Below are 16,706 nucleotides of genomic sequence, written 5' to 3'. Positions count from 1 at the left end.
CTTTCACTAACCTGTCTCTGTCACATCCTTGACTTTGATAAGAAAGATACTGTGGTATTAGCAGTGCTAGTAATGGCACTCCTTATGCAGCCAGTCTCTGTTATGAATGGCGTGAGAATGTTGCTGATAGGTTTCAGGTGGTGTGTGCATTTCAGTGGGCTTGGCATACTGATATATAATAGCAACTTCTGGCTCAGTGAGAAGAGCAACAGGAAACTACCTCACTCCTCATTTCCCCAGTGTGCCTCTTCAGTGATGCCCAGGCTATCTACGAGGATTGAGGCAAAAGTCATGGCAACTATTATTTATTTTTTTTCTTGTAGATATGTGAACGGATCACAAATGTATATGTGTCGTGTGGAAGTTCTGCAGGAATTGTGTAGGCAGAACAACAGATGGCTCTGTGATAGCTGGTAGTAGCACAGCAAGGGCTGTGAAATCAGTCAGATGGTGAGTGTCGTGCGAGATGGAAGTAACCCATGTTGAGCAGCGTTCTTACATCAGAAAAGCCATTCTCCAAGGGAGAAATGCTATGGAATATCACAGTGAATTAGTAGAAGCCCTTGGGAATAACGCTCTACTATACCGTACAGTAACACAGTGGGTAGGAAAGTTTCAGCAAGGATGTGTGTCAACCAGTGATGAGCAACGTTCGGAACGACCTGTTAGTGTGCGGACCGACATGGCACGTGCCATCATCGAGCAGCTCCTGGATGAAGACAAACGATGGACGCTACTGGAGTTAGAGAGGGCAAGTGGCATTGAGAAACGCAATGTCCACAGGATATTACGTTATGAGCTGCAACTGCGCAAAATCGCATCGCGGTGGGTACCGCGTGCACTGATGGAAGTTCAAAGGTGGGTGCGCTATGCAATATGCTCCGACCACCTTGCACACTGGCAACAGGACAGCGATCAATTCTTGTCACGAATAATCACCATCAATGAATTTTGGGCCAGGGCATACGAACCAGAACTGAAACGTCAGTCCGCGGAGTGGCGACATGATGGATCACCAAGGAGGCAGAAGGTCCGTCAGAATCCTTCCCCAGTCAAATTGATGGTGATCGTCACATATGGCATCAGGGGTGTCATTGTTTTCCATTTGTTCCACATGGCAGAAAAGTGACCGCACAGTACTACAGGGACTTCTGGTGCGACAGGTACGATATGGCGTTTGGGAGAAACATCCGGATCTTGTGGACAGTGCAATAATCCTGCACGACAATGCTAAACCACATAAAGCAGAGTGTGTAGGGGAGCTACTGCGATGTTGGGGATGGGAAGAATTGGAGCACCCACCGTACTCTCCCGACATTCCGCCCTGCGACTTTGATCTCATTTGAAAGCTTAAGGAACCACTATGTGGTAGACCGTTTGCAACACGAGAGGACATTGCTAATGCTGTACACCAATAGGTGACCCGATTCACACATGGTGCGGCAAATGCTGAGACAGTTGGTATTCAGCACCTCCCACATCGTTGACAGCATGTGGTGTCAGTAGCAGGGGACTACATTGAGGGTATTTAGGCCCAGGTTTGTCATGTCAACTTTGTGTGTACTGTGTTGTCCCTCTTTTGCACCGGAAAGGCCATATTGCCTTGTATCCTACTGTAATAAATTAGTGTGTTACGATATTTCAGTGCTATTCATTGTCCATACATGTAGTTAACACCTTGTCCTTTCGTCTGTAGATGTCACATTTTCCAACCACACTGGTATCTTCAAGAAAAAAAAGTTACTGTGACTTTTGCCCCAACCCTCATATAATAGCTGTTGGCAGAGCTGTTGAGGAGAAAATCAGCCTTTCGGCTGAATACCCAACATACATACATACATACATACATACATACATACATACATACATACATACATAGTGATGGCAGTAACAACAACAACAACAATAATAATAATAATAATAATAATAATAATAATAATAATAATAATAATAATAATAATAATAATAATAATAATAATAATAATAATAATAAGGGAAGCATTAAAATTAAAACGCCTAAAAATTAAAATATACACAGTGTCATTGACCTAGCCAGGGCAGGGAGCATGGCGTAGCGAAAGGTCAATGGACTGGCTAGCCAGCTAGACTAGTGCCAATGACATAGCAACAGCTTTTCAACACATTGCATTCTATGATAAAATGGAGAGAAAAAAAAGGAATTCATTAAGATGAGTTTCAGATTTCCAGTTCCTAAGTATTTGAACAGAAATAAATATAAATGTTTATACATTTCTAAATATCTGAGTGTGATTTGGTAGAATCTGATGATGTTCTTTCAAGAACAAAACATTTGAATTAAGTTGTTTCTTTTTCAAGTAAAATACTGTTAACATATGTTTTCTTTTTCTCAAGTAGTTTATAAATATATTACTCAAAATTTGTTTCAGCAGACTGAAGAACCTAACAGTTATAAGTTTTTCCAAATAGGATATTATTTTATTTTATCAACAGCTCAGCAAAGACTGAAAAAAATTGTAGGTTAATACATTGGTTCGAAATTGTCACTATGGCCATAAGTCTAGATTTTGGTCATTTCATTGAATGGGCTATTACTATCCAGTGTCACAAACTAATTTCTTCTTTTAGTGGATTGAAACTCTCAACAAAATACAAATAATACAATCATATACTGAAGACCATTAGTCCTACAGAAATGTTATTTATTAACCTGCTATGTATACAATATACAGGTTGTAATTGGAATAAGGTATGTCCATCTAACACAGAGGTGCTCAGCTGGGCATTCTGTCCCGTGGACAGCCAGCACTGTAATTGGGCGGGCTGGTAGGCGTTCAGCAAGTGTATGCTATTCAACCACAGTACGTTCTGACTATGTCACAGGTCGTGAAGGATGGGCGAAGTTTTCCCAGTCGTTCTCGATCACTGCTGCGATACCTGAGTTTCAAATGGGGGCAGAAATGAAAGAAAGAGGGCAGAAATCCACATCACTTTCAATTTACGTTATAAGAAAAAAGTTATTTATATTCATTGCAGTTTATGTATTTTGACCCAATACAATAAAGAGTTAGGCCTACAACCTCACATATTTTTATAACGAATGTAATGAATTACAGTTTTCACTATTACATTTTAAGAGATGCTTTAGAAACAGTTTTAATATAATATGGAGTTAAGGTGGATAAGTTGTTGCTTCTGAGTGTTTGGGTTTAAATGATCTGATAAACTCACCAACAATCCAGTCATGCTTACCGGGAATAACATCAATGAGGTTAATTATTTGAAGGCATACTGTATATCCACGTGGTAGATATATTTACGTTGTTGCTGTACTTTAATCTTGGATAGTAAATATTTATGGCTAGCTATTATCACTAGATCCCTGTTAAATTTTAAATACTATTTTCAGAAATATTTTCAGACAGGGGAAGTCACACAACACTACAACACTGTGCAAAATAATTGTTGCATTATTTAATTATATTACCGGGCTGGCCACTACGAGGCTCGCGAGCTGTATGCGGCTCTTGAGTCTATAGTCTATATGACTAGATAGTTTAACATTTGTCTTGTAGGTGCTATCATGTGTTATATGTTGCTATTCGATAAGCTGCATTTTGCTCAATTGATTTGTTGGCTGATGATGACGCGCAATGAGCGTCGAAACTAGTACCAACCTTCTCTGGACGTTATGTGATATATATTCACATCAATAAACATTCATGGTATTGAAAAGGTGGACCTTTAACATTTTCATTTTACTGTAATCCCAGTTCAATACGGAACAAAATGAAGTTTCTAACTTTCTTGAGTCTATCTCGTGCGGCTCTTGACACCAAGCTTAGAGTAAAATTAATTGATATAATTAATGGAAACCAACAACATCACGCAGCCGGTGGCAGTCAGTAGCAGGGATGTGCAGCTTAACATTATTAGCACTGTAGGTCAGTGGTGGAGATGGGAGGTAAAGATAGTTCCAGGGCCTTCCATTAGATAGTGCTTTGAGCGCGAGTGTGTCAGTGAGTCAGTGTAGTGAGGTGAAACCAGTCGTGTTCACGTGTAGGCAGTCTTTGGGACTACTTATGTGTGTGAATCACTGTACTCAATGCTTAAATTCATTAAATCTAAATATTGATCTGAACTAACTGATGAACATTATCAGCCAGATTTCAAAAAACCTAGCAGAAAAAATGAACACGAGTAAAAGCACTTCCCAAAAGTAAAATCTCATTCCTTGATGTGTACCTGAACAATAATGTTCTGTGTGGTGTAGAAAATAAATGAAATGCACCTTCATTTGTTATAAAATGAAAAACGTGTCTTCATTTTATAAACCATTTTCTAAACATGCTCCCAATTTTGACTCCTAAATTTTCGGCTCCCAAAGTAAGATTAGTGGCCATCCCTGTTATATTAATTTTTGCTTAGTTAATAACAGGAATTTTAATTTTTTTTTTTTTAAATGAAAATACTGTCATTCCCATGCAAGGAATTGTAAATCGTTGCTTGTATGCTTAAACCCTGTACCTTTGTAGATGGTAACACATACATTATAACATGTCAGTTTTCTCTGAATGAAGAAATATAAGAAAATAAAACTGACTGTTTATATCGAGCACAGTAAAAATCAAACCGAAATATCTTGAAAAGGTCAGTTTTTTGTTGCAATTTTAGAGTTTTATTTTAAATAATTTATCCTAATCAGCACTTCGGTGAGTAGTGGAGGAGAGCTTCATGATGACAATCGAACGTCAGTGCTCCCTCGCTTCCCTGCGAAGTCAAAGTGAGTTTGCTCTTTCGCTTCAATGCAACGTATGCTCGTTATGTAAGCTGCCCGCATTTATGTCACGCCAGTCCGGCCACACTGGGCAAGCCTCAACAGGCGCCCAGCTGAGCAACTCTGGTCTAACAGGTGATAGAAGAGACTAGTCTAAACAACCTATTTGAAGAAATTGTCAACTATCTTTAAATTAAAATTAAATATTAAAAAGTCAGTATGTTTAGCTTTTCAGTAACTCTATGGGCAGCAGTGGGTAACTAAGTCTGCTGTAGCTATACGGCATTGGGATGAGGCAAAATCAGTGAGGGGAAGTTATTATGTGATCCAAGTATGACTTTGCCTGTTGGCAGGGATCAGGACTTGTAAAATTTTTATGTAAACTAAATGCTGTTGCTATGGTGATTGTTGTTGTTGCAACCTTACATCAAGGACTGGGATATTCGGACCAGTGGTACAGTGTAGCCTACTTAGTAAGTGTGGAAGTGATTATTTGTTTGTTTGTTTGTTTGTTTGTTTGTTTGTTTGTTTGTTTGTTTGTTTGTTTGTTTGTTTGTTTGTTTGTTTGTTTGTTTGTTTGTTTGTTTGTTTGTTTGTTTGTTTGTTTGTTTGTTCAAAGGACAAAATAATTTTGATAATCAGTCCCAGTGTGGAATTATCTGAAGAACAGCGACAAAAGCCCTATAACTTAGATATCTAAGGTTGGGTAAACATTCGTAAAACTTTATTTATTTATTTTTTTTTGCTAGTTGCTTTACGTCGCACCGACACAGATAGGTCTTATGGCGACGATGGGACAGGGAAGGGCTAGGAGTTGGAAGGAAGCGGCCGTGGCCTTAATTAAGGTACAGCCCCAGCATTTGCCTGGTGTGAAAATGGGAAACCACGGAAAACCATTTTCAGGGCTGCCGACAGTGGGGTTCGAACCTACTATCTCCCGAATACTGGATACTGGCCGCAATTAAGCGACTGCAGCTATCGAGCTCGGTCGTAAAAACATTCATCTTGTCCTTGCTCTATTAAACCTTGTCTCAATCATAAACTAAAATTATATCACACATTTCATGATTTGATAAAACTATTTCACCTGTAGCCTACTCGGAGCTTGTCTGCAGGTCGCAGTGCACTGACCTCAAGACACATTGACCTATCTTGTACAGCCTTGGAGGGGAGGGTGACCTGGGAAAATCACAGCTGTGTTAATGTTCTGTTTAGAAGAGATCTGAGTCTCCAGGTGCCTACAGACTTCTCAAAAAACATTGACCAAAGTTTTGTGATTTATTTTCTCCTACACTAATTAACATATGAGTAAAATTTTTAGAGATGTCTGCTTAGAATACCATCTTTCACTGCCATTCAAGTAATGTACCTTGTTTCAATTAAATCCTGTATTTAATAGACATATCATAAATGTTATAAATTTTAAAAAAATTCAGGTCGTTCAATTGTAATTAATGTTCTCAATCAGAAGCAATAAAATAAAGTTTCCTTATAGGAACATAATTTTTGATCATATTATCAGTTTGTTTGTCCTTTCATTGATTTCACTTATGGATATTTACTAACAAGATATATTTACAATTATTTCATTTTCAGACTTTCTCAGGTGAATATCGAAGAGAAACTTCTGATGGACTCTCCATATGCACTCAGGAGCAGTATATCGTACAAGGAATTTGCACAGTACTTGGGTGTAAGTCCAACTGAGCCTGCACTCCAACAACTATTTAAGTTGTATGATAAGGTAGGTACTAAGTCATCTGTTAAAAATGAAAGGTGAGGCTGTTCAACTCAACTATAAGAAAAGTTGTTTAATGAATAACTATCAAACTTTTTTAATACTTGACTTTATAAAGCATATCCATCTATTATGTATTTATCTATGGAGTGTACTGAAATGTTCCTGTACATGAGAGACTCAAAGAAATTAAATGCTTTGAGTTCATTGATAAATTAAAATGTGATCAAAATAGAGAGTACAGTTGAGCCCTGGTAGTTGATGCTAATGGGAATGATCATCATCATCATCATCATCATCATCATCATCATCATCATCATTTCCCTTTATCCAGCTGTAGCTGGGTAGGGGCAAATATGGTTCCTCTCCACTTTCTTCGGTCTTTCCACCACTCCTCCTCCAACACTGTATCCCAGTCCAGGTTTCTTTCTATAATGCTGCGTTGGATGGTATCCTTCCATCTCAGTCGTGGTCGTCCTTCCTTGGATTTGCATTTCCATCACCTTTTTTGGAATTATTTCGTCGCTCATTCGCTTTATGTGCCCAAACCATCTTAGTCGGCTCTTCTCTATTCTATCATTCATTTTTTCCACTCCAATTTCTTCCTGGATTTTCTCATTCCTTATTTTGTCTCTTCTACTCTTCTGTATCATACTCCTCAAGAACTTCATTTCGGCTGCCTGTATTTGACTCTCATCCTTCTTTGTCATTGCCCAAGTTTCTGCTCCGTAAGTTGTTATGGGTACATAATACATCTTGTACATAGTATCCTTTGCTTCCGTTGTCACATCTTTGTCCCATAACATGTTTCTTACACTATGATAGAAATAACTTCCAGCTTGAATTCTTTTACTAATCTCAGCATCCAGTCGAGCATTCTCCATTAATTCACTCCCCAGATATTTAAACGTTTCCACTACTTCCAGGGGCTTGTTTGCAAGTCTAATCTGACCTTCCCCTTCTTTCTCCCCTCTAGTCATAACAAGAGTTTTACTCTTTTCTACACTTATTTTCAATCCACATTCTTCAATCTTCCCATTCACCACATTCAACTGTTCTTGAACCTTCCTGTCGTCTTCTCCCCAAATCACAATATCATCTGCAAATAACATCATGTTCATTTCTCTTCCTCCATATGCTGCTTTTGCTGTTCTCATGATGTCATCCATTACTATTGTAAACAGGATTGGTGATAGAACACTTCCCTGTCTCAGCCCACTAGTTATTTTGAACCAACTTGTCCTGCCAACTTGTGTTTGCATGCAACTACAACATTCCTTATCCAATGCCATGATCATTTTTATTAATCCCTGTCCAATTCCTTTTTGCACCAGACTGTCCCAAACTTTCGTCCTGGGGACACTGTCATATGCCTTTTAAATATCAATGAATATCATCACCATATCATTCCCGTACTCCCAATGCTTTTCCATTAGTTGTCTCATAATGAAAATGGGCTCTATTGTTGACCTTCCACTTTTGAAACCAAACTGATTTTCCTGTATCTGCTTCTCAACCCTCAACCTTATTCTACTTTCCAGTATCCTTTCCATTATCTTAGCAACATGGGATATTAGAGTACTTCCCCTGTAGTTCTTCAAAACTTTCTTATCACCTTTCTTGAAAATTGGGATGATTATTCCTCTTTGCCAATCCTCAGGGACCTCCGTATTCTCCCAGACATTCCTGAGAACCCGATATGTCCACTGCAGGCCTACAGCTCCAGCTGCCTTTATCATCTCCACTGAAATTTCACCTATTCCAGCAGTTTTTTCCATTCTTCATCTTTCTCACTGCCATTTCAATTTCATTCATTGTAATTTCTTTATTATTGTGCGGCTGTGAGCTTGCATCCGGGAGATAGTAGGTTCGAATCCCACTGTCGGCAGCCCTGAAGATGGTTTTCCGTGGTTTCCCATTTTCACACCAGGCAAATGCTGGGGCTGTACCTTAATTAAGGCCACGGCCGCTTCCTTTCAACTCCTAAGCCTTTCCTATCCCATCGTCGCCATAAGACCTATCTGTGTCGGTGCGACTTAAAGCCCCTAGCAAAAACAAAAAATCTTTATCCATTTATTCATCAACTAATTGCCTTTCCTGGTCGTCCATTGGATGACTGTCATCCGTTCTTATGTTCAGCAGCTTCTGAAAATACTCTCTCCATCTATTTCTTATTTCTTCTGGCTTTGTTAAAATTATGCCACCTTCATCATTCACAAATCTGGTGTTTACTTGATCTCTCTTTTTGTTTCTTAAGATACCATACAGTAATTTCTTGCTGCCCTGCGTATCATCTCTCAATTTCTGTGTGAATAAGGCCCAGCTTTTCCTCTTTTCTTCCTCCACTACTTTCTTGGCCAAATTCTTTGCCTCCATGTATTTGCTTCTACTTTCTTCAGTCTTAGTTGTTTTCCATGCTTTCCATGCCATTTTCTTTTCCTTCACTTTAATCTTTACCCTATCATTCCACCAGTGTGTTTCTTTGTCTTTCACATTTCCTGATGTTCTACCACACACCTTTTCTGCACATCCAACCAGTGCTTCCTTAAATCTTTTCCATTCCTCTTCAACATTCCCCACCTTTGTTCTGGGTACCAAGGGTATTATTTCCCTTTGAAATTCTTCTTGTATGCTTTTCTCCTTCAACTTCCATACTTTAATTCTTTTCTCTCTTCTTAATTGGGGTTTTTCAATCTTTCCAACTTTCAATTTTCCTATCACAACTCTATGATCTCCACCAAAGGCTTCTTCAGGCATGGCTGTTACATCTACAAGGTTCTTCCGGTGTTCTTTCTCTATGATTATATAATCAATCATGGTCTTTGTTCGTCTGTCTCCCCAACCATACCTTGTAATCTTCTGACTGTTCTTCTTCCTAAACCAGGCGTTTCCAACAATCATTTGATTCCTCATGCAAAAATCCACCAACAACTCGCCTTCTGGATTTACATTTCCATATCCAAAGGGCCCTACAACATCTTCCTTTCCTTGTCTTTCCATTCCAACTTGTGCATTTAGATCTCCCATCAATAGTACTTCCTTATCTTCTATCTGTCTCTCCACTTCCTCTAAGAAGTCCTCTAGATGTTCATCTATGCAACCAGTTTGTGGGGCATACACAGACCCCAATAATAATTGTTTACAAATTAAATATTACAGTTTTCAAGATTATGAGTTTTAAAACAGCACATTATGCAAATACAGTTCTCATAATTAAGCTTATCAAGCCAAACAAAGATAACAGCCAAGTAAGAATGAGGCTGTTTTTATTTTTATTTAAAAAACCGTTGGTTCAGTTTGATAGTTTGTATGTAAGTGAATAATTTTAGAAATAAGACACGTTTTCTTCATAAAACTTAAATATATAGATTAAATTCAGGTTTAAAAGTTAGAATAGGTTAAAGTGTTTTATATAGTCTAATAAAATAATTGGAATAATTTGTGGAATGTAAAAGTAATTTGAGGGAAATTAATTTAAGACGTAATTCACGCAGTCCATAATTACTCGATCCACCGGCCGCCGCCCCTCAAAAACTGGTGCCCTGGGCAAATGCCCAGTCTGCCCATTTGTAAATCGGGGCCTGGGCATACAACTTATTCACGCCATTTTTGAACTGGGAATGATATAACTTCAAATTATAAAATACTTCGATTACATTGAAATAAGAACAAATCAAAGAGTAATCCATAAATAACTGTTTAATTAGTCCAAAAAGGATAAATATAAGGGGCAGTCAAATGAAAACCAAACACCCAGCATAACACACATTCAGCGTGAAAGGTGGCAACAATGTTGTTACATAACGATACTGCCATTGCTGTGGTAGGAGAACTGCATAGTAACAACTCTCACATGCACGCAGTTGTTGGGTTATGTCTTTGTTGCTGCACGGACTGGTCTAGCGTGTTCGTCCAGCTGTAGAAATGGAGGCAAGTAAAGAACAGCAGAGAAGTGTGGTTCATTTTCTGATGGCTGAGGGTGCTGGAGTATGCAAAACTCATTGTCGAATGTCTGCTTTGTATGGCAAAAACTGCGTGTCCATGACGAGTGTGTACGAGTGGCAGAGGAGATTCCGAGAAGGGCTCACATCGCTGCAAGACGATGCGCACCCCGGACAGGCCCATTGAGCCATTACTCCTGATCTGATAGGGCAGATTAATGGCCTTATCCGAAAAAACCGACAAATCACGGAGGAAGAAATTCATGTTTAGGTCGGCATTAGCCATGGCTCTGAAAATGCCATTGTCAAATATCACTTGCATTTCCGCAAGATTTGCACGCAGTTTGTTCCGCATTAATTGACAGAATGGTGTCGTGTCTGAGTCATCTGCAGCAGTACCATGAGGAAGAGTATGCCTTTCTGTCCCATATTATCACAGGGGACGAAAATTGGTGCCACAATTTCGAGCCTCAGAGCAAACAACAAAGCCAACAAGGGAAACATCTCAATTCTTCCCTGCCAAAGAAATCTAAAGCTGTTCATACAAGTTCCAGTTAAGTCATGATGACCTCCTTCTTTGACTGCAGGGGCCCTTTGCTTGTAGACTTCCTCAAGTGTGGAACCACAATCAATGCACACCGCTATGAAGACACTTTGCAGAAACTGTGATGCACCATAAAGTCAAAATGACCTGGAATGCTGTCTAATAGAATCATCCTGTTGCATGATAATGCTCGTCCCCGTACTTGCAATCTAGCGAAGGCTACGTTTCAGTGATTTGGTTGGGAAACACTTCAACATCCTCTGTATAGCCTGGATCTTTCACCTTCTGATTTTCACATTTTTGACGACCTGAAGAAAGACATTCATGGGCGTCTGTTTAATTCGGACAAGGAAGTGCAAAATTGGGTGTGGTTTTGGATCCGTCAGCAACCTACCTCTTTCTACAAAACTGGAATTGATCGCCTGGTCTCTCAGTGGGATAAATGTACTACCGGTAATGCTTTTGGTAATTACTCTTGAATAAAACATTGTATCAGGTGTTCGGTTTTCATTTGACTTCCCCTTATAATACAATTTATATTATATACTTGTGTTAGAGATGGGCTAACATTACCAAGTTTAAAATAAACATAAATTTCAAAGTTGAAGAAATTGTCCAGAGTCATTGCTTTTCGAGCCTCATTTTTGAGCAGCAATGCCATGCCATCATCTAATAGGCATTAGTGACAGTAAGCATAGTTTCTGGTTGCTGCTCAAAGTAACACAGCCCTCAGTGTGGGTCAGCACTGGTACAATGTTTTCAGGCACATTTTCACTACCATTATGTTCTACAGCTTCACTCATCATCAGTTATTTGAAACTTTTCATCACTGCAATAATGGTCAGCCCATCACTGATTTATTTTTAATAACAGCTCTTGTTATGAGGGGAATTGAAGGTGTACAGATTGGATATAAGATCAAAAACAATGTCATAGTGGATTGCCTTGCCTTTGCAGATGATATGGGGTTGTTACATGAGAAGGAAGAGGACGCGAAGTTGGCACTGGCAAATCTAGCAGAGACTGCAGCAAAAGTTGGTCTAAAAATAGCCTACAACAAGACGAAGGTACTGAATACGAAGACCGATTGGAATGTAAAAGGCCAAGTCGTAGAGAGAGTCGACAGCTTCCGATACCTAGGTGAGAACATCACGGGTAAAGTACAAAGCAACAAAAGTACCACAGACAGAGCTCAACTGCTATTGAAACTACGATATGCAGCCATGGCTACATATGGAAAGAAGAACCTCTCGAGGAATGCCAAACTGCGACACTACATGATAACCATCAGGAATGCTGCATTATATGCAACTGAAACGCTGACATTGGGCAAGAGAGCATGCATACAATTGGAGAAGGAGGAAAGAAGACTCTTGAGACGTATATGGGACAACAAAAAGCAAGGTGAAATCTAGGTACACAGATCAAGGCAAGAACTATATGAGAGTATAGAACCAATCTTGAGTGTGATAAGAAAGAGAAGGTTAGGATTTGTTGGACATTCATGAGGATGGATGACAGTAGGCTGACGAAGATATGGAATGCAACCTGCTTAACTGGAAATAAGTGGATGAAGGAAGTCAGAGAAGATTGAAAGACTATTGGCATAAAGGAAAAGTATCCACTGATTACAGTACAGGATAGGTCCAAATACGAAAAGCTCGTGGAAGGTCACAGCTGGACAGACACCAGGATCCAGATTCAGATCACGGAAGCCGAGAGAAAGAGGAGTAAGAGAATGGATAGGTATTGGGAAGAAAGAAGACGTACCGAACAAGTCACTCGTGATTCTCAGGGGCCGTAACGAATAATAATAATAATAATAATAATAATAATAATAATAATAATAATAATAATAATAATAATAATAATAATAATAATAATTTTCTGACAGAAAACAAAAATCTGACTGAATGTGATCTCAATTATTGAAGGGTCAAACAATGAAACAGCATGCAGACTCCTCAAAAATCAGCCTCAAAAGTACCAGTTAGTCTATAGTGATGTTGTGTTCATAGGGTTCTTAATGCATATACGAAGGGTGTACTATATTGTTTTACACTTTTTTTTTTTTTTTGTACATCCAGGTATGGTTCACATTTCACTTTTGAAGGTGGTGATGTGTAACTAGTGTGTTGTTCCACCACTTGGTAGGAGCACACGCACAGGAGCCAACGAATGCACTCATCATAGTCATTTCATAACAACACTGTCAGCGTAGGAGCAGACAACATGGAAAACCGTCAGGGACAGCACTATATGACTTGGTTCCTATGGAAAGAAGGCGTGACCATTGCAGAGATTCATTGGCGCTTGGTGGCAGTCTGTGGAGAACATGTGCCATCACAGAAAACAGTTTACAACTGGGTGGAAGGTTGAAAAACAGGCCGCACATTGTTGGACAAGGGAACCAGTTCTGGAAGGAATATGACAGTGTCAACACCAGCCAACATTGCCCGGGTCGAACAGGCCATCCAAGGAAACAAATGAATCACATTTGTGGAAATGGAGGCAGCCAAGTAAATTAGCTGAAACACCCTGCAGCGGATCCTGCACGGCCACTTAGAGGGGGAGGGTGTCATCCATGTGGGTGCCTAGACTCTTGTCTTCAGACGAAAAAAGAGGCATGTGGACATTTGCAGAGAACTTTTGCAATGCCATGATCACAATTTCAACAATCACATAACACTACAAGCTTGACTGCTTTACAGTCACATCATTTTTTTTTATTGATTCTTTTTCCAACACCTTTCTGTGTCATTCCTTCTCTGGAGACATAATCATGCTACTTTTCTCAATCAATAAATCCTTTTCATGGGCCAATGACTGAAAGGTTAAGTATCATCATCAAGTCATTTTCATATTCTCTAAGCTTTTTACTATTTTGTCTCAAGTTGAAAATCGGCTCCACTTTTGTTCTTCCACCTCCAAAATCAAACTATTTTTCATTTAGTTTTTTTCCATTGTTCCCTAATTCTTTATAGTTTTTTTTAATGATTTTGGCACCATGATATGCAATTGTGATTCTTCTGTAATTATTGCATACTGATCTACTTTCTTGAATATGTAACTTACCTTTAATTTTTTTTTTTTCCAAGCTCCTGGAAAGGAGCTACCTAGATGAGGTGAACCCATGCTTGGTTCACTTGGAAGGATATAAGTTCCATTCTGCATTAGGAAGTCTCTAAAACATAGGAACAAGACTTCCACTCCTATAGAGGCACATGGCCGTATGCCACAAATTAGGAGCAGATTAATGGGATAATAAATAAATAAATAAATAAATAAATAAATAAATAAATAAATAAATAAATAAATAATGGCCTCTGCTATTGTATGCAGGCATTTTGATTTGATGCTATGTAGGCTGCCTGTGACACAATACCAACGTTCCATTTTATTCTAACAAATGACAGAGTAAACTGGAGCTCTCTTGGGTGATAAATGACACAGTTTTAATTTTGTCAGATTAACATATGTTGCCAGAGATCTTTTACATGTGAACATCATACGATTTGGAGCGTTGAATGGGCATTTTGTGCCCTTCAAAAATCCAACTCCCTCTCCTAGGACTGAAACCACTGAACTGGCGTGGAATGACATTAATAGACGAATAAGTTTACGTTAATAAGTTTAAGTGTCTTTAAAAGTAGGAAAGATCACAATATGAAGATAAAGTTGGAATTCAAGAGGACAGATTGGGGCAAATATTCGTTTATAGGAAGGGTAGTTAGGGATTGGAATAACTTACCAAGGGAGATGTTCAATAAATTTCCAATTTCTTTCTTTGAAATCATTCAAGAAAAGGCTATGAAAACAACAGATAGGGAATCTGCCACTTGGGCAACTGCCCTGTCCTAAATACAGATCAGTAGTGATTGATTTTGGGATCTGGAGACAAAAAACAGACAGAAAACGGGTAAAGTACTCTGTCCACATAGTGCTTTGTATGTAAAATGTCCCACCCTTCCTTACATGCTAACTTTATTTTACAGCTCGGCTGGGTAGCCTAGACGGTAGAGCGCTGGCCATCTGACTCCAACTTGGCAGGTTCGATCCTGGTGCAGTCCGGTGATATTTGAGGGTGCTCAGATATGTTGGCCTCATGTTGGTAGACGTACTGGCATGTAAAAGAATTCCTCCTGCGGGTCAGACTTCCAGCACTTCAGCTTCTCCAAAAACCATAAAAATATAGTTAGTGGGACATGAAACAAATAACATTATTAGCTTAATTTTACATAATTTCCAGTTTGAAGTGATGATCAATCACTACTGATCTGCATTTAGGGCAGTTGCCCAGATGGCAGATTCCCTATCTGTTGTTTTCCTAGCCTTTTCTTAAATGATTGCAAAGAAATTGGAAATTAATTGAACATCTCCATTGGTAAGTTATTCTAATCCCTAACTCCCCTTCCTATAAACGAATATTTGCCCCAGTTTGTCCTCTTGAATTCCAACTTTATCTTCATATTATAAGTTAATCTATCCTACTTTTAAATAAACCATTCAAACTTATTCGTCTACTAATGTCATTCCACGCCATCTCTCCACTGACACAATTTACAAACTTCATCATATAAATGCGTATTGATACAGTTTAAATTAAGAACTAGTGTTAGGTTTAATGGTCCACCCAATCAATACACTTCAAGTGAAAACTATTTAGTAAAAAAATATATTAAACATACTTTGGAACATGTTTCATCTCATTTGAGACTTCTTCAGCCATAATGTCTCGTAGCAGATTACAGTGCTCATTGTTGCTGTCTAATAATTTTAAAATGGAAGTACCCATGTCCTTTATGAACTGTTTGAGAAGACACTAAAGACAAAATATACACACTATTTACATAAAATTGTTCATCACTTCTTGCAAAAAAAAAAATGTTCATCAATATTAAAATTTGAATGACATTTCTTGAAAATATGACATGCAGTGCTAGTAGCTGGTGGCTTCAGTGTACTGACTGAGGGAGATTTGAATTCTGGCCTCAGAATAGGAAAATGGGACCAAATCCATATCAGAATATTTGAAAGCTTTAATTCATGTAAAAATTCCTTTCAAAAAATAAGCTATATCTGGTAGAGGGAATCTAATGCTTCTGAGATAGCCTATCATATGGCAAAGATCTGCGCTGCATGACCACCATATTTGTAGCTTAATTCTTATGAATATTCCTTTTAAAACAAGGCAAGGTCTGGAAAGAAAGAGATATATAAAATTAATGGGTTGTAAACCCTCGGAAATTTAAGAAATGAGTTTCCGTCATGAATGCGTGATGTAAAAGCTTAAAGAAATTTGATAATCTAAAAGGGACAAAATATGATACAGAGGTTCTTAATAATAATAATAATAATAATAATAATAATAATAATAATAATAATAATAATAATAATAATAATAATAGAAAATCTGGAATAAATCAGTTAACGGTTCAAGACAAGTTCAGTTCAGTCAGTTTGGTCAAAAACCTCTCTGGAACCCATTTCACAGACCAAGAATTAGACACTCTTAATAGTGAACCTAAATTTAATTGGCCAAGTTTTAACAGAGATGATATCATTACAACAATCACCGAAGCAGAATCTAATATCCAAAAACTTCCTGTGGATTCTCAAGATGATCTTAGGAACGAAATAAAGAAAAGACTACCTCGGTCAGTTAGTCAGCTTAAAACCGATATTCCATTAGACAAAGTAAAATGTAAAAAGGATCTTAGGAATAAA

General features: G+C 38.4%; 1 protein-coding gene across 2 annotated transcripts in view; it reads left to right on the top strand.

Moving 5' to 3' along the window:
- Positions 1–16,706, top strand: part of LPCAT (lysophosphatidylcholine acyltransferase) — a 475,917-nt gene that overhangs the window by 424,160 nt on the left and 35,051 nt on the right. For both annotated transcript variants that reach the window (XM_067148134.2, XM_067148133.2), the window contains exon 8: positions 6,353–6,500. In XM_067148134.2, the coding sequence (XP_067004235.2) occupies positions 6,353–6,500 (148 nt within the window). The remainder of the gene's footprint in view (positions 1–6,352; positions 6,501–16,706) is intronic.

The sequence above is a fragment of the Anabrus simplex genome, chromosome 5 (genome assembly GCF_040414725.1).
Source record: "Anabrus simplex isolate iqAnaSimp1 chromosome 5, ASM4041472v1, whole genome shotgun sequence".
Taxonomy (NCBI): Eukaryota; Metazoa; Arthropoda; class Insecta; order Orthoptera; family Tettigoniidae; genus Anabrus; species Anabrus simplex.
This window is presented reverse-complemented; position numbering and strand designations above follow the sequence as displayed.